General features: G+C 61.4%; 1 protein-coding gene across 1 annotated transcript; it reads left to right on the top strand.

Annotated features, from left to right (window-relative positions):
* Positions 1 to 63: 63 nt before the first annotated feature.
* CROCC (ciliary rootlet coiled-coil, rootletin) lies at positions 64 to 20,969 on the top strand. Its single transcript, XM_041124545.1, is given in 37 exon segments — positions 64 to 249; positions 1,228 to 1,371; positions 2,613 to 2,764; positions 3,604 to 3,789; positions 3,871 to 3,954; positions 4,039 to 4,130; positions 4,224 to 4,389; positions 5,002 to 5,108; positions 5,191 to 5,397; positions 5,474 to 5,570; positions 6,303 to 6,398; positions 6,507 to 6,653; positions 6,726 to 6,925; positions 7,701 to 7,862; positions 8,369 to 8,513; positions 9,081 to 9,449; positions 10,030 to 10,223; positions 10,307 to 10,434; positions 11,422 to 11,573; positions 11,937 to 12,038; positions 12,115 to 12,162; positions 12,164 to 12,250; positions 12,662 to 12,793; positions 12,878 to 13,116; positions 14,516 to 14,675; positions 14,755 to 14,922; positions 15,540 to 15,876; positions 16,246 to 16,373; positions 16,447 to 16,567; positions 17,090 to 17,244; positions 17,330 to 17,533; positions 17,629 to 17,823; positions 17,904 to 18,053; positions 18,680 to 18,838; positions 19,344 to 19,475; positions 19,941 to 20,105; positions 20,225 to 20,969. Coding segments are annotated over 35 exon segments (5,400 nt in total). The 5' UTR covers positions 64 to 249; positions 1,228 to 1,371; positions 2,613 to 2,629; the 3' UTR covers positions 20,276 to 20,969.
* Positions 20,970 to 22,004: the final 1,035 nt, after the last annotated feature.

Below are 22,004 nucleotides of genomic sequence, written 5' to 3'. Positions count from 1 at the left end.
GGCAGCAAGCGTGCAAACCCAGGTGAGAGATGTAATGCTTCAAAGCAATTAATAAAATGGTTTTGATGCCAAATATGAATTTTTTTAGCCCCCCCCCCCCCCCCCATGTGGCTTTGGAGGGGCTGTGATGAGCTTTTGCGGTTCCCCCTCCTTGCTGGTGTCGAGGAGACGGTGTCAGACAGCGAAGCACAACAGACGCTTGTTGCTTAGCAGTGGTTTTATGGTTGTGAAGGACTCCGGGAGGGCAAGGTAAGGAAAGAAATGAGGGGAAAAATAAGGTTTCTTGCATCCCCAAAGTGAGGGGGGGAGCCTTGAGGCAGCTCCTGCTGACCGGAGGGACCCGAGACGCCCTAAATCCTCAATCCCATCTGCTTGCCCCGCCTCAGTCTCCCACTCGCTGTTAATCTCTGGCTCTCGGGGAGGAGAAAGGGCGATTCCCTGGGCTGCGGGGTAGGGAAGAGAGTGGCAGGTAGATGCCGACCCTCTCCGGAGGGTGGCTCGGTGTTGGATCCTCCTTTTATTTCAGGGACAAGATGCCTCCAGCCCCTGGCACGGGGGGATTTTGAGCGTGGGTTGGGGATTTACCGGTGGCTTTCCCTGCTGGGGTGGGGGCAAAAAGTCCTTTAATTACCCCAGGGGGTAAAATTTGCTGCCCTGGGTTGGCTGCAGAGGCTCGGGCGCAGGGAGGATGCATTCCCCGGAGGGGGTTTAATGCTGCTTTGCCCCGTAGCAACCCTGGCATGCTCCACCCCAAGGCTTTTCCTGCCAGAGCAAACCCCTGGGCTTTAATGAGCTTAACGAGGGCCAGGATTTAACGAAAGGGCTGGCTTACTCTCTCCAAGGAGCTCCTTTCCCCGGTGGGAGCCAGCACCATCCTGCCCGGGGGAGGGACAGCGCGGCAAAGTAAGGACATTTCCACCAATTTTGGGCACGGGGAAGCGCCAGGCACTGATGTTTTTTTTAATGTTTTCCTTTATTTTGCTCATTCCCCTCTCGCCGAGAGCCTCGTTGGTTGTTTTTATTTACAAAGCCCTGCTCGGCTGGGGGAATATTCGGTGATATTTTTGGTGGTGGATGCTAAAATGTTGTTGCTCGCGGCCTCACCGGAGACGTTGGGACCCCCGAGGCGGCCAGGAAGAGGAGGGTCCCCGGTCCCGCCGTCACGCAGGGAGGGGAAGGCGAGGATTTCGGGCTAATCCCAACCACGCATCCGCTTTCCGCTTGCAGGCGACGAGCCGAAAGGGAGCCCCAAAAATCCCAGGAAAGGGCTTCGGGGCAAGGAAGCCGCAGCAAGGGGGTGCGAAGGGCTCGGTGGACCCCCCTGGGGAGCCCATGAGTGAACCGGAGCCCACGGCAGAGGCTGTGGTTGAGGTGGGTGTCCCCCCCACCCCAGCGAGAACTGGTGGCTGCTCTCGCGGGAGCGGCCACGGAGCCAGGGCACGGGGTGGGGGGGGGGGGGTGGCGGGTTTGTGATTGCGAATGGCACTTTTGTAGCGGCTTTTGCAAGTGCGAATGGCACTTTTGTGATTGCAACTTGCAAATTTGCACTGGTTTTGTGATTGCAACTGTAAATTTGCACTGGTTTTGCGATCACAAACAAATCTGCAGGAGTTTTGCGATTGCAAACAAATTGGCAGCAGTTTTGTGATAGCAAGTATAAATCTGCAGCACTCTTGTGCTCACAAACAGGAATCTGCAGTGGTTTTGTGATCACGAACACAAATTTGCAGCGGTTTTGTGATCATAACTGCAAATTTGCGGCAGTTTTGTGATCGCAAACACAAATCTGTAGCAGATTGGTGATTGCAAACACAAATTTGCAGCAGCCTTGCAGTTGCAACAGTAAATCTGCAGCTGTTTTGTGATTGCAACTGTAAATCTGCAGCAGTCTTGTGGTCACAAACACATATCTGCAGAGGCTTTGTGATTGCAACTATAAATCTGCAGCGATTTTGTGATAGCAACTATAAATCTGTAGCAGTTTTGCAATTGCAAAAAATTCTGTAGCAGTCTTGCAATTGCACCTGCAAATTTGCAGTGGTTTTGCAATTACAACTATAAATCTGCAGCGCTCTTGTGATTGCAGCTGCAAATCTATGTTCTTGCGATCGCGACTGCGAATTTGCAGCGGTCTTGCAATCGCGACTGCGAATTTGCAGCGGTCTTGCGATCGCGACTGCAAATCTATGTTCTTGCAATTGCAAATGCAAATCTGCAGCGGTTTTGCGATCGCAAATGCAAATCTGTGGCACTCTTATAATTGCAACTACAACTTTGCAGTGTTTTTGTGATCGCAACTGTAAATTTCCAGCGGTCATGTAATTGCAACTTCAAATCTGCAGCAGTTTTGCTGTTGCAAACTGCATCGCTCAACACGTCTGAGTTGCAGGGGGTGCAGCATTTGCAGCTGGGGGGGGAAAAATGCTTTTCGTGGCCTCGGCCGAGCGCGTGGGGACGGCTCAGCCCAGCCCCCTTCCCCGCCAAAGGAACAAAGCAGCTCTTGCTAGCAAAGGGCATCTTGGCTCCATCCCGGGGCCGGATCCGCATCCTGGGGCCGGATCCCTATCCCACTGCTTTCCAGAACCACCCTGAGCCCCATCCCCGTCCCGCAGCAGCCGTTGCGGGGGCCATGTCCTCGCTGCTGTCCCTCCAGGAGGAGAACCGCATCCTGCAGCAGGAGCTGTCGCGCGTCGAGGACTTGTTGGCTCAGAGCCGGGCCGAGCGCGATGAGTTGGCCATCAAGTACAACGCCATCAGCGAGCGTGTAAGTCGCCAAGTGCGTTAACCCAAACCCACCCATTTTAACCCCCAAATCAAGGCGATGCAAGCTGTAACCTTTGCATTCCCCTCTGCTTGGAGCGGGAGATGCTGCAGCATCTTGCAACATCCCGGTGATGGGAATTTTGCTGCAGCACACCCGGCTTGTCTGGACCCATCCCGGCTTGCCAGGGCTTGTCCTGCAGGATGCACAAAGCATCCCCCCTACCCCCATCCCTATTTTATTAATTCCGCTGCTTTTCAGGAAGCGGGGACACCCCCCCATCAGCATCCCTCGCCTTTGCATCCCTTTGCTGTGGCAACGAGGGAATTAAAAAGGGCTTTGGGCAGCGGCCAGATGCTGAATGTGGCTCCTGGGGGGACCCAAATTGAGGAGCTGCCGGGATTTTGGGGGGCAGCCTCACTATTTGTGGCTGGCTATTTACAAAAAAAAAAAAAGCAAATATCGGGAAAGTGCCCCAAGGGGAATCGCCACCGCTGTGCCCGAGGATCCTTTACCCATCAGCTAATCCCATGCAAGCCAGGTCGGGGCTTTGCTGAACCCCCAGATTCAAAGTTGGGATATCTTTAAAAGCACCGCTAAATTTTCCTATTCATTTCCTCCCTGTATGTGCAAAGCAGGGGGTAGAATTTGGGGGGGGGTCTTAGGTTTGGACGTATGGGGATTTGCTGTAGGACCACCCCAAAGCGATGGCTTTGTCCGGGATGGGGTGTTGCGAGTGAAATCGGTGGATGCTGGGGCGGGGGGGGGTGGTTAGCATCCCAAGGGGTGCATTTGGGGGGGTGTCCCGGGATCTCCCACATCCCCCTCCCCTCCCATCCCAGCTGGAGCAAACCCTACGGCTGGAGACGGGCGAGCGGGAAGCGGCGGAGAGCCGGAGCTTGGCGCAGCACAACATCGAGCTGCGGCGACTATTGGAGGAGGAACAAGCCGCCTACAAGCGCAAGCTGCAGGCATACCAGGAGGGCCAGCAGCGGCAAGCCCAGCTGGTGCAGAAGCTCCAAGCCAAGGTAAATCCTTCCTGGGGGACACGGGGACATTTTTGGGGAGACCCTCCCCTCAGTGTCACCCACCCCGTCCCCTCCGCCCAGGTGTTGCAGTATAAGAAGAAATGCGGCGAAGTGGAGCAGCAGCTGCTGGAGAAGGCGACGGAGCTGGAGCAGGAGAGGCTGACGGTGAGGGAGGGGTTTTTGGGGGGGGTTCCCTGCCCCGAATCCCCCCAAATTGGGGTGATGACGAGCAGGCTGATGACCTCGCAGATCCAACTGGATGCGGGTAGCTCGCAGCCGGAGGAGGAGAGCAGCAATGAGTTGGAGAATGCCCTGATCCGGCTGGAAGAGGAGCAGCAGAGGTGAGCGGGGGTCCCTGGGGAGCTGCGGGACCACCCCCCCGTCCCCAGGGTGATGCTCTGGCTGCGTGTGACCCACCACCCCCCCAATCCCAGGAGCAGCAGCCTGGTGCAGGTGAACTCGATGCTGCGGGAGCAGCTGGAACAAGCCAATGTGGCCAACGCGGCGCTGAGCGAGGACATCCGCAAGCTGACGGCCGACTGGGCGCGGGCGCGGGATGAGCTGGAGCAGCGGGAGGTGGAGTGGAGGCGCGAAGAGGAGGTTTGGGGGGGCCCCGATGATGGGGGGGGGGGGGGGCTAGAGATGCGGTGGGGAGTGGGACAGGGGGTGGCGGGGAGAAGGATGTGAGGCAGAGGGATGAAGGGATGCAGGGAGAGATGCAGGACCATTGGGAGGGATGCGGGGCCGTGGTGGATGTTGTATGCAGAAGAATTTAACGGGGCAGTGGATGCAGCATGTGGCAGGAGGGTGATGTGGGGTAGAGGGATGCGGGGATGTGGCATGGAAAAGGATAGAGGACCACCGGGGAGAAGTGTGGGGCCATGGGAGATGTTGCATGGAGAAGAATTTGGGGTTCAGCACATGCTGGGAGGGCGACGCGAGGCAGGGGGATGTGTCTGCCATCCCTCTCCGTGCAGGGTGGAAGGGAATTGCAGTGGGGGGCTGCTGGCTGCGGAGGACCCTGGGGGTGATGTGTGCAGACATGGGGGGGTGTCGCATGGAGATTTGGGGACCAAAGAGAAAGGGCTGGGGGATGTGGGGAGATGGGGATGCTGCCTAGGGGGCTGCAAGGCAGAGGTGGCCGCACGGGGAGGGACCCCAGCACCCGGCGGGCACCCGGCCGGGACCGACGCTGCCCCGTCCCGCGGGCAGTCCTTCAACACCTACTTCAGCAACGAGCACAGCCGGCTCCTGACCCTCTGGAGGCAGGTGGTGGCCTTCAGACGTCACTTTGGGGAGGTGAAAGCCGCCACTGAAAGGTCAGGGGGGATCCCCGGAGGTCCCCGAGAACCACCAGGTCCCTGGGAATGGCCGGGTTCAATCCTGCATCTCCCACCACAGGGATCTCTCGGAGCTGAGCCACGAGGCGTCGCGGACGGGCAGGGCTGCCCACGCCGCCTGCCTTCACCTGGCTGCCAACCTGCGGCTGGCCGAGAGCCAGGCGGGTGCCGCGCGGGAGAAGCAGGCGATGCGGCTGGCGCAGCTGGAGGAGCAGCTGGCGGCACGGGCGCGGGACGCCGACTTGGAGAAAGCCGCCCTCGGAGCCAGGTACAAGGATAGGAGGGGTTTTGTGGGAGCTGGATGGGTGCGGGGGACCCCGTTGCTGCCCGGTGTCTCGCCGCAGGCTGGCGGAGCTGGCGGCGGCCCTGGAGCGTCTGCGGACTGAGGATGGGGAGAAGGAACGGGCGGTGGAGGCGCTGACCCTGCAGCTGCAAAACCTGGTGCGCGCGGGGCATGATGAGTTTTGGGGTGGGATGTGTGCTGAATTTGGGGGTGCAAGGGTGCATGATGGGGCAGGGCGCGTGCTGGGGTGTGATGCATGATGCACGCCGGGGCACAATGCATGCTAAGCTGCAATACACGATGCATGTGAAGCTGCAATGCACAGTGCACACCAGGGCGTGATGCATGCCAAGCTGCAATGCACGATGCGCACCGGGGCACGATGCGTGCCAAGCCACAGCGCACACCACGGTGCGGTGCACGATGCACGCTAAGGTGCGGTGCACGCAGGAACACAATGCATGGTGCATGCTGAGCCACGATGCGCACTGGGGCGCGATGCATGGTGCATGCTAGAGCGCAGTGCGTGCTTGGATGCAATGCACAATGCCTGCTGAGCTGGGCTGCACACCAGGGCATGATGGATGATGTGTACTGCGGTGCAGTGCACACCAGGACACGATGCACAGCAGGACATGCTGCATGCCAAATTCCGACGCTGCACGGTACGCAATGCACCCCGGGGTGTGATACATGATGCATGGCGAGCCACGATGCACACTGGGGTGTGACGCACGCTGGGATGCGATGTATGAAGCATGCTGAGATGCGATGCGTGCCGGGGTGCAGTGTGCGATGCACGCTGGGGTGTGATGCGTGCCAGGGTGCAATGCTGACCCAGGCACAACGCCCGCCGGCCGTGCCGGACGCCACGCCGATGGGCTTTGCAGGAGGCCTCGCGTGCCCAGGAGCCGTCGCCGGCAGAGGTGGAGGCTTTGCGCTCGGAGGTGGAGCTGCTCCGTCGGACGCTGCAGGATGTCACCCAGGTGCTGGGGACTCTCCGGCCTTCCCCCTACCCCGCAGCCAGGAGGGTTCCCTCCCTGCCTCAGTTTCCCCCTCGGTGACATGGGAGGCTTCTCCCCCTCCCCTCACAGGCGGTGCTAGCAGACGACCCCGAGCAGCCCCTGCCATCCCCAGAGTCGCCGCCGTGTCCCCCCGCGTCCCCTCGCCGCAGCCTCTCGCCCAACGCCGCCGCCGCTGCCGTGCACGCCGCCCTGCACCGCCGCCACCTCCAGCTGCAGGTGAGTGCTGGGGGGGGCTGCAGGATGATGGTGATGATGATGGCTGACCCCCTCTTTCCTCCCAACCCGCAGGGTGCCCGGGAGCAGGCGGAGGCCAGCCGGGAGGAGGCCGGGAGCCTGCGGCAGGAGCTGGGGGACAGCGAGAAGCGGTTGGGGACTCTGGAGCAGCGGCTGGAGCAGCTCAGCGCCGAGGCCGGGGGCTGTCGGCGGGCGCAGGATGAGGCCCTGCACGAGGTGGCCCGCCTGCGCGCCGAGGCCGAGGTCCTGCGCAGGTACCCGCTGTCTGTCTGTCTGTCCTGAGTGCCGGCCGTCCCTGCGCAGCTGTCCCTGCGCTTGCATGCTTGCGCTCATCTGTCCCTCTGCATCCTCACACGCCCGTCTGTCCCTCTGCATCCTGACCCACCTGTCTTTCCATCTGTGTGTGTCCCTCTGTATCTATTCCCCTGCATCCTGGCCAGTCTGTCCGTCTGTCCATTCCTTTTTATCTTTCTCTGTGCCCCTTTATATGTCCATCTGCCCCTGTGTATTCTGGCCTGTCTGTCTATCCATCCCTTTGCATCCTTCTCTGTACATCTGTCTGTCTCTGTGTATCCGCCCCTGTGCTTCTTGGCCTGTCTGTTTGTCTGTCCCTCCATCCCTTCACGTCTGTTCCTCCATGCCTTCACATCTCTCCCTATGTGTTTCGGCATGTCCATCTGTCCCCATGCATCCCGCCTTGTCTATCTGTCCATCCATCCCCCTGGCCCGTCTGTTTGTTCATCTGTCCCTGCACACCCTTCCCTCTCTGTGTGTCCATTCTTGGGCATTTTAGCCTGTCCGTTTGTCTGTCCATACATCCATCCCTGCATGTTAATCCCCACATATCCTGCCTGCCTGTCCGTCTGTCTATCCCTCCCTGCCTCGCCACACCTGTCTGTCTGTCCCTGGGCATCCTGCCCTGTCCGTCTGTCCATCCATCCCTACCCATTTATCACTGGCCGTCCGTCCCGGCGCACCCACCTGCGTGCATCGCCCCTGCCCACCCGTGTCCGTCCGTCTGTCCGGCAGGGAGCGGCTGCGGGCGGAGGAGGCGCTGGCGGGGGAGCAGCAGCGGGTGGGTGCCCTGCAGCAGGAGCGGGTGCAGCTGCAGCGCCGGGGCGAGGGGCTGGAGGACGCCCGGGACGAGGCCGCCCGTGCCGCCGAGGCCGCCCGCCAGCAGCTGGAGCGCAGGTGGGGGGCACGGGAGGGGGGGGGGCAGAGGGGGAGGATGGGTGGGTGCTGCCACCCCCCCCGGGGTGCTGGGTGATAGTGGGTGCTGCAGAATAGCGGGTGCTGTGAGATAGTGGGTACTGCAGCATCCCCCTCCCCAAGTGGGTGCTGCAAAATCCCCTGAAGCCCCCCCGAGGTGGGTCCCCTGAAGCCCCCCCCCCGCCATGTGGGTGCTGCCACCTCTCCCGCTGCCCCCAAATTGGGTCTTGCAACTTCCCCCCACCAAGTGGGTGCTGAAAAATCTCAGTGGGTGTTGCAAGCCCCCCCTCCAAGTGGGTCCCCTGAAGCCCCCCCCCGCCCCAAGGTGGGTGCTGCTACCCCTCCACTGGGTGGGGTGCAAAACTTCAGTGGGTGCTGCAACCTCCCCTGAGTGGGTGCCACAAAATAGTGGGTGCTGCAACAATCCCCCGAGTGGGTGCTGCAACACCCCCCTCCCCATGGGTGCCCCACCCCGTGGGTGCCGGCAGCCAGCAGCAGGTGGAGGAGCTGGAGGCGCAGCGGGCAGGGGCGCAGCGGGAGCTGCTGGAGGTGCGGGAAGCGCTGAGCCGGGCGACGCTGGAGGCCGAGGTGGCGCGGGGCGAGCAGGAGGCGCTGGCCGAGGCGCTGGGCAAGGTGGGTCCCCGATTTCCCCTCCCTGCACCCCCCTGCAGCGGGTGCACCCCCCTGCAGCGTGCAACTGCCACGCAACGGGCTCACCCCCGTGCAGCAGGCACCCCTGTGCAGTAGGTGCAACCCCAAGAAGCGGGTGCAACCCCTAAACCCCATGCGCAGGGGGTGAACCCCAAGCACTGGGTGTGACCCCCCCATGCATCAGGTTTAGTCCCCTCTGCAGCAGGTGCAAGGTCTCCCATGCAGTGGGTGCAACCCCCATATGCAGCGGGTGCAACCCCTAAGCAACAGGCTCGGCCCATGCAACAAGTGCAACCCCATGCAGCGGGCTTTAACCCCCCAATGCGGCAGGTGCAACCCCATGCAATGGGTGCAACCCCTGCAGCAGGTGCACCCCATGCAGCGGGCTTAACCCCCTGCAATGCAGCGGGTGCAACCCCTAAGCAATAGGCTCAGCCCACGCAATGGGTGCAACCCCTGCAGCGAGTGCCCCCGTGCATTGGGCGCCGCAGCGGCGCAGGCATTGCGCAGAGTCCAGCCAAACCTCGTCACACGCGGGCCGCCCGGCAGGCGCAGGGGAGCTGCGGGGAGCTGGCAGCGGCGCAGCGGGCGGCGCAGGCAGAGGAGGCTCGGCTACGGGACGCCCTGGCCAAGACGAGCGAGTTGGCGGCCGGGCTGGCACGGGAGAAGACGGAGCTGAGCCGGACCCTGGCCCGGTTGGAAGAGGAGCGGGAGAGCGGCCGGATCCGGATGCGGGAGCTGGGGCAGGAGCTGGCGCTGCTGCGGGGGCGGCTGGAACGGGGGCGAAGGGCCGGGGCGGCCGAGCGGCAGGGACTGGAACGGGCGCGCAGGGCGGCCGAGGAGGGCTGCCGGGGGCTGCGGGCAGAGCTGCGGGTGCTGCGGGGCCAGCACCTGCGCCTGTGCCAGCACCTGGGGCAGGTGGGTGATGGGGGTGAGGTGTGGGGGGCAACGGGCAGGGGGCATGGGCTAAACTGGGAGGGGTGGGGAGGGGGCATGGGGCAACTGGGAAGGTGCATTGGGCAACTGGGAGGGACGGGGAGGGTGCCTGGGGCAACGGGGAGGGTGCCTGGGGCAACTGGGAGGGTGCAGGGGGTAACTGGGAGGGGTGGGGAGCATGCAAGGGGCAGTTGGGAGGGATGGGGAGGGGGCATGGGGCAACTGGGAGGGTGCAGGGGGTAACTGGGAGGGATGGGGAGCATGCACAGGGTAACCGGGAGGGATGGGGAGCAGCAAGTTGAGAAGGATAGGGAGGGGGCACAGGGTAACTGGGAGGGATGGGTTGGATGTACAGCTTAACTGGGAGGATGCATGGGGGAGGGTGGACAGGAGAGTTGGGAGGCTGCGTGGGGGCAACTGGGAGCGTTGGGGAGGGTGCGCAGGGTAGTTGGGAGGATGCATGGACTAACTGGGAGGACCACGGTGGATGCATGGGGCAACTGGGAGGCCGGGTGGGGTAACTGGGCGGTGGGGATGCCGCCGACGCCGCGCGCCCCGGCAGGCGGTGCAGGAGCAGAGTGCGGCGGGCGAAGCGCTGGCGCAGGCGCGGGGGGAGCAGGAGCGGCTGCGGGGCGAGCTGCTGCGGCTCAGCCGGGCCCGCGAGGGGCTGGTCAAGGAGGGGGCCAGCCTGGCCGTCCAGCTCGCCGCCGCCCAGCGCCACGGCCAGGATCGGGCCCAGGAGGCGGATGGGCTCAGGTGGGTGCCGGCGGGGGGTGTGAGGGTGTCTTCCCGCTCCTGGATCCCGGGTTTCGGCAGCATGGCCGGCGGCATTTCGGCAGGACGGAGAAGGAGGGGCTGGAGAGCAGCATCTTCCAGCTGCAGCAGCAGCTGGCCCAGCTCGACACCCGCAACCAGCAGCTGGAGACCGAGGGCCGGACCCTGCTCCAGGCCAAGGAGACGCTGGAGGGTGAGGGCTCCCGGCCCCCGGGCTGTCCCCATCACCCTGGCCATTCCCACCCATCCTTATCCCCATCCATCCATCCTTATACCTCCCCATCACCATCTCCATCACCGTCTCCATCCTCGTCTTCATTTCCATCCCCATCCCCGTCTCCACATCCCCATTTCCATCCCCATCCCCATCTCCACATCCCCATTTCCATCCCCATCCCCGTCTCCACATCCCCATTTCCATCCCCATCCCTACATCCCCATTTCCATCCCCATCCCTACATCCCCATTTCCATCCCCATCTCCATCCCCATCCTCATCCTCATCTCCATCACTGTCTTCATCCTCATCTTCATCTCCATCCCCGTCTCCCCGACCCCGTCTCCATCTCCATCCCCATCCCCGTCTCCACATCCCCATCTCCATCCCTGTCCCCGTCTCCACATCCCCATCTCCATCCCTGTCCCCGTCTCCACATCCCCATCCCCGTCCCCATCTCCTCATCCCCATCTCCATCCCCATCCTCATCCCCATCTCCATCACTGTCTTCATCCTCATCTCCATCCCCGTCCCCGTCTCCATCCCCGTCCCCGTCTCCATCCCCGTCCCCGTCTCCACATCCCCATCCTCATCCCCATCTCCATCACTGTCTTCATCCTCATCTCCATCCCCGTCCCCGTCTCCATCCCCGTCCCCGTCTCCATCCCCGTCCCCGTCTCCATCCCCGTCCCCGTCTCCATCCCCGTCCCCGTCTCCATCCCCATCTACATCCCCATCCCCGTCTCCACATCTCTATCCTCATCCCCATCCCCGTTTCAATCCCCATTCCCATCTTCATCCCCATCTTCATCCCCGTCCCCATCCATCTGCAACAGGGTCATGACAAACCCTCCTCTGCCACCGCGGTCCCCCCCCCCGCCTCCATGTCCCTGCTCTTGTCGCTTAACCCCCACCCACACTGCCCTCCTGGGGGGGTCCCCACTGATGGGGGGGGTCCCTGCAGCGGAGCTGGGTGCCGCACGGCTGGAGCGGGAGCGGGAGCTGCAGGCCCGGCAGCAGGCGGTGGCAGCGGCCGAGGCGGCGGCGGTGACGGTGGCCCTGCAGAGCGCCCGCGATGCGCACCGCGATGAGCTCGACCGCCTCCAGCGTGAGAAGGTGGGCGCTGGGGGGTGATGCTGACTTTTGGGGTGCGATACTGATTTTTGGGGCGTGATGGTGATTTTTTTTCGGTACAGTGCTGATTGTTGGGGTGCGATGGCGACTGTTGGGGTGTGATGGTGATTGTTGGGGTGCAATGGTGACAATGGGGGCTGAATGCTGATTTTTGGGGCTCAGTGCTGATTGATGGGGTACAATGCTGATTATTGGGGTGCGATGCTGTTTTTTGATGTGCATGCCGATTATTGGAATGCAGTGCAGGTTGTTGGGGCATGATGCTGATTCTTGGGGTGCAATGTTGATTCTTGGGATGCGATGCTGATTTTTGGGGTTCGCTGGTGATTTTTTTGGGGGGAGCAGGAGGAGCTGGAGGCCGAGCGGGTCCGGCTGGTGCGGGAGCAGGAGGAGCTGGCGGCTGAGCTGGCGGCAACACGGCGGCAGCGCGAGAGCGAGAAGCAGCAGGTGGGTTGCCCCAATGTCCCCCCGCTGTCCCAGCTCCAGTGTCCCCCCCCCGGCTGAGCCGTGTCCCCCACCCCAGGCGCTGGCGCTGCAGGAGGAGGAGCGGACGGCGCTGGCGGAGACGCTGGGGGGGGCTGCAGCGGAGCCTGGCCGAGGCCACGGCTGAGCTCGAGCAGCAGCGGCGAGAGGTCACCGGCCACCAGGAGAAGGAGCAGGTGGGTGGGGGGTTCCTGGGACCCCCCCCAGAATGGAACACAGCCCCACGTGTCCCCCATGTCCCCCTCCATTGCAAGCCCCTAAGCCTGGGCACCCCCCCCCTTATTGCAAACCCCAATGCCTGAGACTCACCCCCTCTCCATTGCAAGGTCCTTCACTACAGCCCCCCACCTTGCAGTCCCCCCAATGACCCCCCCCCTTCTTGCAGCCCCCCAACTGCAAGCCCCCCCATCTCCCCATTCCAAGCCCCCTGGCAATGGGGATGCCCGGGTACAGTACCTAGGCATCTTCATCCCCTTCCCTGCACCATCCCCATGGCAACCCCCCCCCCCCCCCCATGCCTCCAGGACCCCCACACCACCAGGTTGGGGGGGTGCTCAGGGTGCCATGCCCCCCCTCCCACCCCACAGAGCCTGGCAGCGGAGCTGCGCAGCCTGCGGGTGCAGGCAGAGGAGACGACAGTGGCCCACGAGCGGGAGACGAAGGCTCTTCGTGAGCAAGCGACGGTGGCGGCCAAGCAGCGGGATGGTGCCCTGCGGGAGGTGAATCCCCCCCCGAGACCCCTTCCCACCCCAACCACCCCACCCCCAAATAGCCCCCCTAAATTCCAGTCACCCCGGCTGCAGGCGGAGGAGGCGCGGGCACAACTGCGGCTGGTGACGGAGGCGCGGGCGGCGGGGCGGCGGGAGCTGCTGGAGGCGCAGCGGGAAGCCCGGGAGAGCCGGGAGGGTCGGGAAGCGCAGCGGAGGCAGGCGCAGGAGGCACGTCGGGCTTTGGGAGACGAGGCGAGGGAGAAGGAGGCCCTGCGGCGCTCCAACGAGGAGCTGCGGGCAGCACTGCGACGCGCCGAGGGCGAGCGCATCAGGTGATGCTCGGGGTCAGGGGATGCGCTGGAGCAGGATGCTTGGGATAAGGGGATGCTTGAGTTGGGAGATGCAGGGGTCGGGGTGATGCTCAGGGTTGGGGTGATGTTCAGGAAAGGGAGGCGCTCAAGTTGGGAAATGCAAGGAACAGGGTGGTGCTTGGGATTAGGGCGATGCTCGGGGTCAGGGCGGTGCTCAGGACAAGGGGATGCTCAAGCTGGGAGATGCAGAGGATGGTGTGATGCTTTGGAGGGCGATGCTCGGGGCTAGGGTGATGCTCAGAGTCAGGGGATGCGTGGGGTGGTGTGATATTTTGGAGGCTCAGGGTCAGGGCGATGCTCAGGACAGAGGGATGCTCAAGCTGGGAGGTGCAGGGCATGCTGCGATGCTTGCGGTTGGGGCGATGCTCGGGGTCGGGTTGATGCTCAGGAAAGGGAGGTGCTCAAGTTGGGAAATACAAGGAACAGGGTGATGCTTGGGATTAGGGCGATGCTCAGGATAAGGGAGTGCCCAAACCGCAACTTACATAGGGTGGTGCAGTGCCTTGGAGGGCGATGCTTGGGGTCAGGGTGGTGCAATATTACATGGGGTGGTGCATTATTACATGGGATGGTGCGATATTTTGGGGGCTCAGGGTCAGGGCGATGCTCAAGACAAGGGCCATGCCAAACTTGGGACTTACATGGAGTGATGTGATGCTTTGAAGGGCGATGCTTGGGGTCGGGGTGATGCTCAGGACAAGGGGTGCCCAAGTTGGGAGATACATGGGGTGGTGCAGTGCGTCAAAGGGCAATGCTCAGGGTTGGGGTGATGCTCAAGATAAGGGGATGCTCCATTTGGGTGATGCAGAGGAGGGTGCGATGTCTTAGAGGGTGATGCTTGGGGTCGGGATGATGCTTGGGACAAGAGGTTGCTCAAGTTGGGACATGCAGGGGATGATGCGATGCCTTGGACAGTGATGCTCCAGATTGGGGTGATGCTCAGGATAAGAGGATGATGCAATGCCTTGGATGTTTGGGGACGAGGGGATGCTCAGGGATGGGGGGATGCACCGGAGCAGGATGCTTGGGACAGGGGGGATGCCCAAGGCGAGAGGTGCTTGGGATGGGGCAGTGCCTTAGAGGAGGATGCTGAGGGGCAGAGGGGATGTTTGGGGTAGCAATGCTCAGGGTGGGATGCTGCCATGATGGGGTGATACCTGGGAGGGGGTGCCCAAGATGGGGGGGATGCTCGGGGATGGGGGGATACCTGGAATGGGGATGGCTTGGAGCAGGATACTTGGGACAGGGGCTGGCTCAGGACAGGGTGATGCTTGGGGTGATGCCAAGGATGGGGAGATGCATGGGGCCGAGGCGATGCCCCTGGTGGGGTGATGCCAGCCCCTTCTTCCCCCTTCCGCAGCCTGAAGCGTGCCAGCGAGGAGAAGGAGCAGCGGCTGGCGCTGGTGGAGGACGGGCGGGCAGCAGCAGACCAGGAGGTGACGGAGCTGCGGGCAACCCTGCGGGAGCTGGAGCGTGCCCGCCTCGACGCCCGCCGTGAGCTGCAGGAGCTGCGCCGGCAGGTGAGGAGGAGGATGGTAGGACCCCCCCCCCAACCCATTTGGGGTGCCCCCAAACCGCCTTTATCTCCTCCTTGGGCAGGTGAAGGACCTGGACAGCGAGAACAGCAAGAGGAGCAAGGAGGTGGGCGAGCTGCAGGCGCGCGTGGCCCTGGAGGAACAGCGGGAGGAGGAGAGCCGCCGCGAAGCCTTCGGCCTCAGGCAGAAGGTGGTGGAGAGCGAGGCCGGCACAGAGGCTGCCAGGAAAGAGGTGGGGGGGTCCCCCAGGGTCACCAGTTGCTCGGTGCCCTGCATTCCAAAGTGTCCCCATCACCCCACAGCTTGGTACCCTGCGGATCTAGGTGTCCAGGTCCCCAGACATCCCCATTGCCCCATAACTGGTATCCTGTGTCCCTGGGTGCCCCCGCTACTCCACTGCTTGATGCCATGTGCCTGGTTGCCCCCGTCACCCCACCGCTCAGTCCCCTATATCCCCATGGCCCTCTGCTCTCTGCCCTGCATCCCTGGGGGGTCCCTTGCATCCCCCATTGCTCCGTCCCTTGCACCCCCATTGTTCCCGGGTGTCCCCATCACCCCACCGCTCCTTCCCCTGCATTCCTGGGGATCCTTATCACCCTGTTGCTCTAGCCTTGCATCCCCATTGACCCATTGCTCTTTCCCCTGCATCACTGGGGGTCCCCATACCCCATTGCTTCGTTCCTGGGGGTCCCCCATCACCCCATTACTCCATTCCTTCCATCTCTGTCACCCCATTGCTCCATCCCCTGTATCCCTGGGGTTCCCCCATCACCCCATTGCTCCATCCCTTGCATCTCCATCACCTCATCTCATCTCTCCATGCTCTGTCCCCCTTTCCGACCCCCCCAGCTCCAGCACCTGCAGCGGCGACTGTCGGAGGCGGAGGGTGAATTTCGGCAGCGGGAGAAGGACCTGGCCCGTAGCTTGGAGGAGGCTCGCGGCAACGAGAAGAAGCTGCTGGCCGATGCCCGCAACCTGCAGCTGAAGGTGGAGGCGGCACGGGGCGAAGCGGCCGAGCTGAGCCTACGCCTGAGCGCAGCTGAGGGTCGGGCGCAGGGGCTGGAAGCCGAGCTGGCCCGTGGCGAGGCGCTGCGCCGGGCTGCCGAAACCCGCTTGGGAGGCATCCAGTCCGCCCTACGCCGTACCATGGGCATCGGCCGGGCACGGGCTGGCTCCCCGGGCAAGGGTGAGAGTCCTTGGGGACCCCCGGTGCCCCGTCCCTTGCTTAGAGGAAAGGGATGCATCCTGCTGGGGTGCTCCATCCCCTACCTCCCTGTGGGAGGGTCCCCCATACCCCATTACTCCATCCCCTGCTTCCCTGGGGTCCCCCATACCCCATTGCTCCATCTCTGGGGGTCCCCCATCACCTCATTACTCCGTCCCCTCCAGCTCTATCACCCTGTGCTCCATCCCTTGCACCCCATCACCCCGTCGCTCCATCTCTTACATCCTTGGGGTCCCCCATATCCTATGGGCGCATCCCACGCCGGCTTATGATCTTCCCTTGGATCCTGCGCCCCTATGTCCCCACGCCACCCTGTTTGTTCCCATACAGGTGGGGGAACAGAGGGGTCAGGGAGTCCCAGCTCATCCCCGGACCCCGACGCAGCGACTGAGCCCGAGGCGGTGCGGGCAGCCCTGCGGGATTTCCTACGCGAGCTGCAGGACGCGCAGCGGGAGCGGGTATGCCCCCTCTTCCCCTTCCCTCCCCGTCGTCCCCAAAAAGCCCCTTTCTCACGCCCTTTTCTCGCCCCAGGAGGAGCTGCGGGTGCAGGTGAGCAGCCTGGGCCAGCAGCTGGCGGAGGCGGAGGAGGAGCGGGACAATGCCAGCGCCCGGGTGCAGCAGCTCCAGAAACTGGTGGCTGAGAGCGAGGAAGGTGATGGGGGTATTTTTGGGGTATATCCCCCCCAACTCGTGGGGTTCAGGGTGATTTGTCCCGTGCTGGAGCCTCACAGGCAAGCGGGGGCTTTTGGGGAAACTGAGGCACGGGGCAGGTGACGATGCTGCCTGGGACTGCAGGATGCACAGTAGGATTTCCCCCATGCATGGCCCCCAAATCCTGGTAGAATTGGTAAAACCTCCTGTGCAAACCCCATGAACCCCAGTCAAACCCCTATGCATGCCCAGTAAACACCAGTAAAACTGGTAAATGCTTTGTGCATCTTCCATGAACCCCTGTAAAACTGGTAACCCCCCCCATGGATCCCCAGTAAACCTGGTAAATGCCCCACACATCCTCTGTAAACCCCCCTAAAACTGGTAAACCCCCCTGCGCAGACTCTCTAAATCCCAATAAAATGGGTAAAACCCCTGTGCATCCCCCTTAAACCCCAGTAAAACTGGTAAAACCCCCTGTACATCCCCGGTAAGGTGGGTAACCGTGGCGTGGCTCCGGCAGGGCGTCGCGGGGAGCTGAGCAGCACCCAGGCCACGTTGCTGCTGCAGGAGGAGACGCTGCGACGGGGCGAACGGGAGCGGCAGGCACTGCGGGAGAAGGTGACGGCGCTGGAACGGAGCCTGCACGCTGCCGAGGGCGAGCGTCGAGCTGCCCAGGTGGGCATCGCCATGGTGGGGGGGTCGGATCCTGCCCCTATCCCCGTCCCTGACTGCTCTGTACCAGCCATCCGGTGCCTTGCAGGAGAGGATGAGCGCGGTGCGAGCCGGCGAGGCCGAGTTGGAGGATGCCAAGCGGCGACTGGATGCGGCAGAAAGCCGGAGCACCCGCCTGGAGCTGCAGCAGCGGGTGCTGGAGGGCGAGCTGCAGCGGGCACGGCTGGCCCTGGGCGAGCGGCAAGCGGAGGCACGGGCGACGCAAGACCGCGCCGAGCTGCTGCAGAAACAGGTAACAGCGCAAATTCCTCTAAATCCCCATTGCGTTTTCGGTTGTTTTTCTTTTTAATGATTATATTTAATTTTGCTCTTGGTTTTGCGGTGTAGCTAGCGGAGAGCGAGCAGCGCGCTAGCACTTTGCAGCTGGCGGTGGAACGGTTGAGCACAGCGTTGGCGGAGAGCGGCTCGAAGGACGACGCGCCGAGCGCGACGGCGTTGGCCGATGGCACCGTGGTCCATGAGCGGCTGCTGCAGCTCCAAAGCGCCCTGGCTGCCGGCGAGCTCGACCGCCGGGCGCTGCAGGTGGGAGTGAGCACCTTAGAGTAGGGTGACACCAGGGTGCCTTTTGCTTGGGGCTCACCGAGGGTGTCCCCCCATCCCAGGAGGGGCTGGAGGTGGCGCGGCGGGCGCTGGCGGAGGCGCGGGAGGAGAAGGGAGCCCTGCGGGAGCAGCTGCGGGAGCTGCGGGAGAAGCAGGAGGCCCTGCAGCGGAGCAAGGAGGAGCTGGAGGTGCAGGTCCGGCAGCAGCAGGAGGTGAGGGGGAGGGTGGGTGCACCCCATGCTGGCGGGGAGTGGCGGTGGGGCTCCCCAAATTTGCTGTCCTTTGCCCCCATGCAGCACCCTTCGCCCACTCCATGAAGCATATTTTGCTCCCATGCGGCACCCTGCACCCTCTTGCACCCCCCACAGAGCACCCTATTGCCCCATACAGCCCCCTGCACCCTTCTGCCCCCCTGCCAGCACAATATTACTCCCACGCAGTCCTCTGCACCCTCAGCACCCTATTGCCCCCGTGCACCTTCCTGCACCCTTTAGCTTCCCCATGCAGCACCCTGCACCCTTTCCCAATCCCTATAGCACCCTACTGCCCCCATGCAGCATCCTTTTCCCCCCCCCCCCCCACCATGCATCACCCTACGGACCCCTATATAGCCCCAGCACCCTACTGCCTCCCTGCACCCTCCTGCACCCTTTAGCCTCCCCATGCAGCACCCTTGCACCCTCTTGCCCCCCCATGCAGCCCCCTGCACTCTTTCCCACCCTCTATAGCACCTTATGGACCCCCCCCACGTAGCCCCAGCACCCTCTTACCTCCCCTGCAGCCCCCCCATGCCCATGGGGGGGCCGTGGCTGACACACCCCCCCCCCCCCCGGCGCAGGCACTGCGGCAGCGGCAGGAGGAACGCGGGGGGCTGCAAGAGCGGGTGGGCAGCCTGCAGCGCGCCCTGACCCGCACACAGGGCGAGAAGCGGGAGGCCGAGCGCGTCGCCCTGCGCCTCGAGAAGGACAAGAGCGCCCTGAAGAAGACCCTGGACAAGGTGAGACCGCAGGTGGCAATACCCTTGGGTGCCCCTGGGGCTGGCCCTGTGCAGAGCATCACACCCAGGGGGATGCACAAAAAAAAAAAAGTGTCCTTGATGCCAGGACTGGATGCAAATCTAAAGCCCTAAACCCAGCTTGTTTACAGCGCATTATTACTTTCCAAGCAGAAAATAGACTTTATATATATGCCGCATGCTGCTCCACTCTGCGTAGAGTCGCTATGCACTTAAAATATATCTATTATGTACATATTTTATATGTGAAATACATAATTTTTTATCTGCTGTATTTAATATTTTATATATGTTATCTGCTATGTTTTATATCTTATATTATCTGCTATATTTTATTTTATATATCTATTATCTGCTGTATTTTATATATAAAAAAAAAAATATATATATTATCTGCTGGAGCGAGGTGTGCAGTGTCAGGGGGGTGTATGTGAAGCATTCCCCAGCATCCCCATTTCTGTGTCCCTCTCTCCCCCCGGCGGGGCAGGTGGAGCGCGAGAAGCTGCAGACGCAGGAGGACTCGCTGCGGCTCTCGGCGGAGAAGGGCCGGCTGGATCGCTCGCTGGGCACGGCCGAGCGGGAGCTGGCAGAGGCGCAGCAACGCATCCGGCTGTTGCAGGTGGGTGGCCCTTTGCTCGCCCAGGTAGGGGGGGTGCAGGCGGTGGCACCCCTGGGTGCCGCCCGCCTGCCCGCTCGATGCACCCTTTGCTTGCAGTAGGATGGGGCTGGGCTCCTTTTGGGGCTCATCCCAGCTTGGGGAGATGCTGGTGCTTCCACTGAGATGTGCTGGGCTCCTTTTGGGGTCCTTCCCGGCTTGGAGGGATGCTGGAGCTTGCACTGGGAGGGTGCTGGGCTCCTTCTGGGGCCTTGTTCCAGCTTGGGAAGATGCTGGTGCTTGTACTGCGCTCATTTTGGACCTCATCCCAGCTTGAGGACATGCTGGTGCTTGTACTGGGATTGTGCTGGGCTTCATCCCAGTTTGTAAGGATTGCTGGTGCTTGCACGGGGATGGTGCTGGTCTCTTTTTGGGGCTCCTGGCAGCCGGTGCCCGGTTTTGGGGTGACAGCCACCCCTGCCCGCCCAGGCGCAGGTTTCGGCGCTGGAGCACCCGTCTCCGCCGAGCCCCGGGCCCTCGCCGGAGCTGCAGCGGGAGCTGGATCGCCTGCGCATCGCCCAGCTCCAAGCCCAGCGGGCGCTGGAGGCTCGCGAGCGCGTCCACCGCCACCGCGTCCGCGGCCTGGAGGAGCAGGTGAGCGGGGGGACACCCGGGGGTGACACACACACACACACACACACACACACACACACACGTGTGTCCCCTCCTCGTCCCCCCCCCCATCTCATCCCCCCCACCCCTACCCCTTGCAGATCGCGCTCCTGAAGGGGCAGGAGCTCCACCGTCACCCTACCAGCATCTAGGGACCCCCCTCCCCAACACCCACAGAGACCGGCACAACTCATCGCATGGGTGACGGGGGGGAAGCCATCCCCGTGCTCAAAAAACACATCGATTTTTGTCTCATCATTCCCTTTTCTCAAGCAAAAAGCCGCACTTTACTGACAAGACGACGACACTCGTGTATTTTTGATACAGGTTGGGGCTTGACGGGTGGTTTTTCCCATTTTTCTATTGCAATTTTTAACAAAAAGTTTGGAAATACTCCTCTTTTTTTAGCCCCAGGAGAGCCCTGTCTCAGCTGATTTATTTCCCTGTGATGTTCCTCCAGCCCTCGCAAGCCCCGACCCTCACCGGATCCTAATTTTTCCCCTTTTTCTAACAAAAAACTACTCTAGGGTGGTGGTTTGGGGTTTTCTTTTAGCAAACGGTGGGATTTTTATATCACTATTTTTGGAGTTTGAGGTTTTTACTGGTGCTACGGGGCTGAGCCAAGCCGAAAGAACACCTGCATTGAGGTGGTGGCTTTGAGCGCGGCACTATTACGTGTGGATAAACCCAACTGACAGCCCATGAGGGTTGTTTTTTTTTTTTGGGGGGGGGTAGCATCAAATGAATGTGCATTGGGATAAACAATTCATTCAGGTCCATAAATAATAAAAAATAATAAATAACAAAAAATAATAATAAATAACAAAGAATAAATACTAAGAAATAGTTATTATTATTATTATTATTACTACCACTTGGGAGGAGAGCTGCAGGGATGCACCAGAGCCCTTAAGCATCATCTTTTTGGGGTGCCGCTGCCCCCCCTCTCCTTGTTTTAAGCCTTTTGGGTGGGGGTTGAGCCCCAAGGGAAGGATAAATCCCTTGTGCCCCTGCGGCCATGAGCGGTGTGGGGATGGGATGGGGGAGGATGACGGAGAAAACTCAACGCCAAACACCCTGGTCTATTTTCTATAAGACAACGGGAAAATATAAGACTTGCACCCTGCAAGCTACATGCTACGTAAGAGAGAAACAGGCTATAGAGCTGTACATAAGAGAACTGGAGCCTATATAAGAGCTATAGACAGTTGCATACTGTTAAGAGATCTACACATTATATGAGAGCTGCACAATATATATGAGCATATACAACATAGAGAGCTGCACGCTGTAAGAGAATGAGATACTGAGCTGCACAGTATACAAGAAAACTGCATGCTATATGAGAACTACACGCTCTTGAGAGCTATATGAGCTGTATGCTGTATATGAGAGCTGCATGCTATATATGAGAGCTACACTACACAATTTCTTGTACAAGACCTGGAGAAACTCCCCAAGCTGAACCCCTTTTCTATAGGGGAACCTGAGTCCTAAACACTGCAGGACCCCAGCAGAGACTCACCCTCCACCTTCTTCTATAGGGCAACCAAGCAACACTCCAAAATCAAACCCCAAAACACCCATTATTGTCTATAAGAGACTGAGAAATTTGCCCCCAACATCTATATACCGCACTTTTTTCTATAAGACCCCCCCAATGAAGCCCTTTCCAAGCCATGCTATTCCCCCTCACAACTGCCCCCAAATCAGACATTTTACAAGCCCCTAAACACCATAAAACACCCCAAAAATCATCACCCACAGCCCCTTCTCTGCCCAGGGCTGGATGGCCAGGAATTGCTCAAATCATCAAAACACCCCCCCCTCCCTGCCAAAAATCAGAAAATCCCCCCCAAAAAACGAGTCGGGAGCCGCAGC

This window comes from Aquila chrysaetos, chromosome 6, assembly GCF_900496995.4.
Source record: "Aquila chrysaetos chrysaetos chromosome 6, bAquChr1.4, whole genome shotgun sequence".
Lineage (NCBI taxonomy): Eukaryota > Metazoa > Chordata > Aves > Accipitriformes > Accipitridae > Aquila > Aquila chrysaetos.
This window is presented reverse-complemented; position numbering and strand designations above follow the sequence as displayed.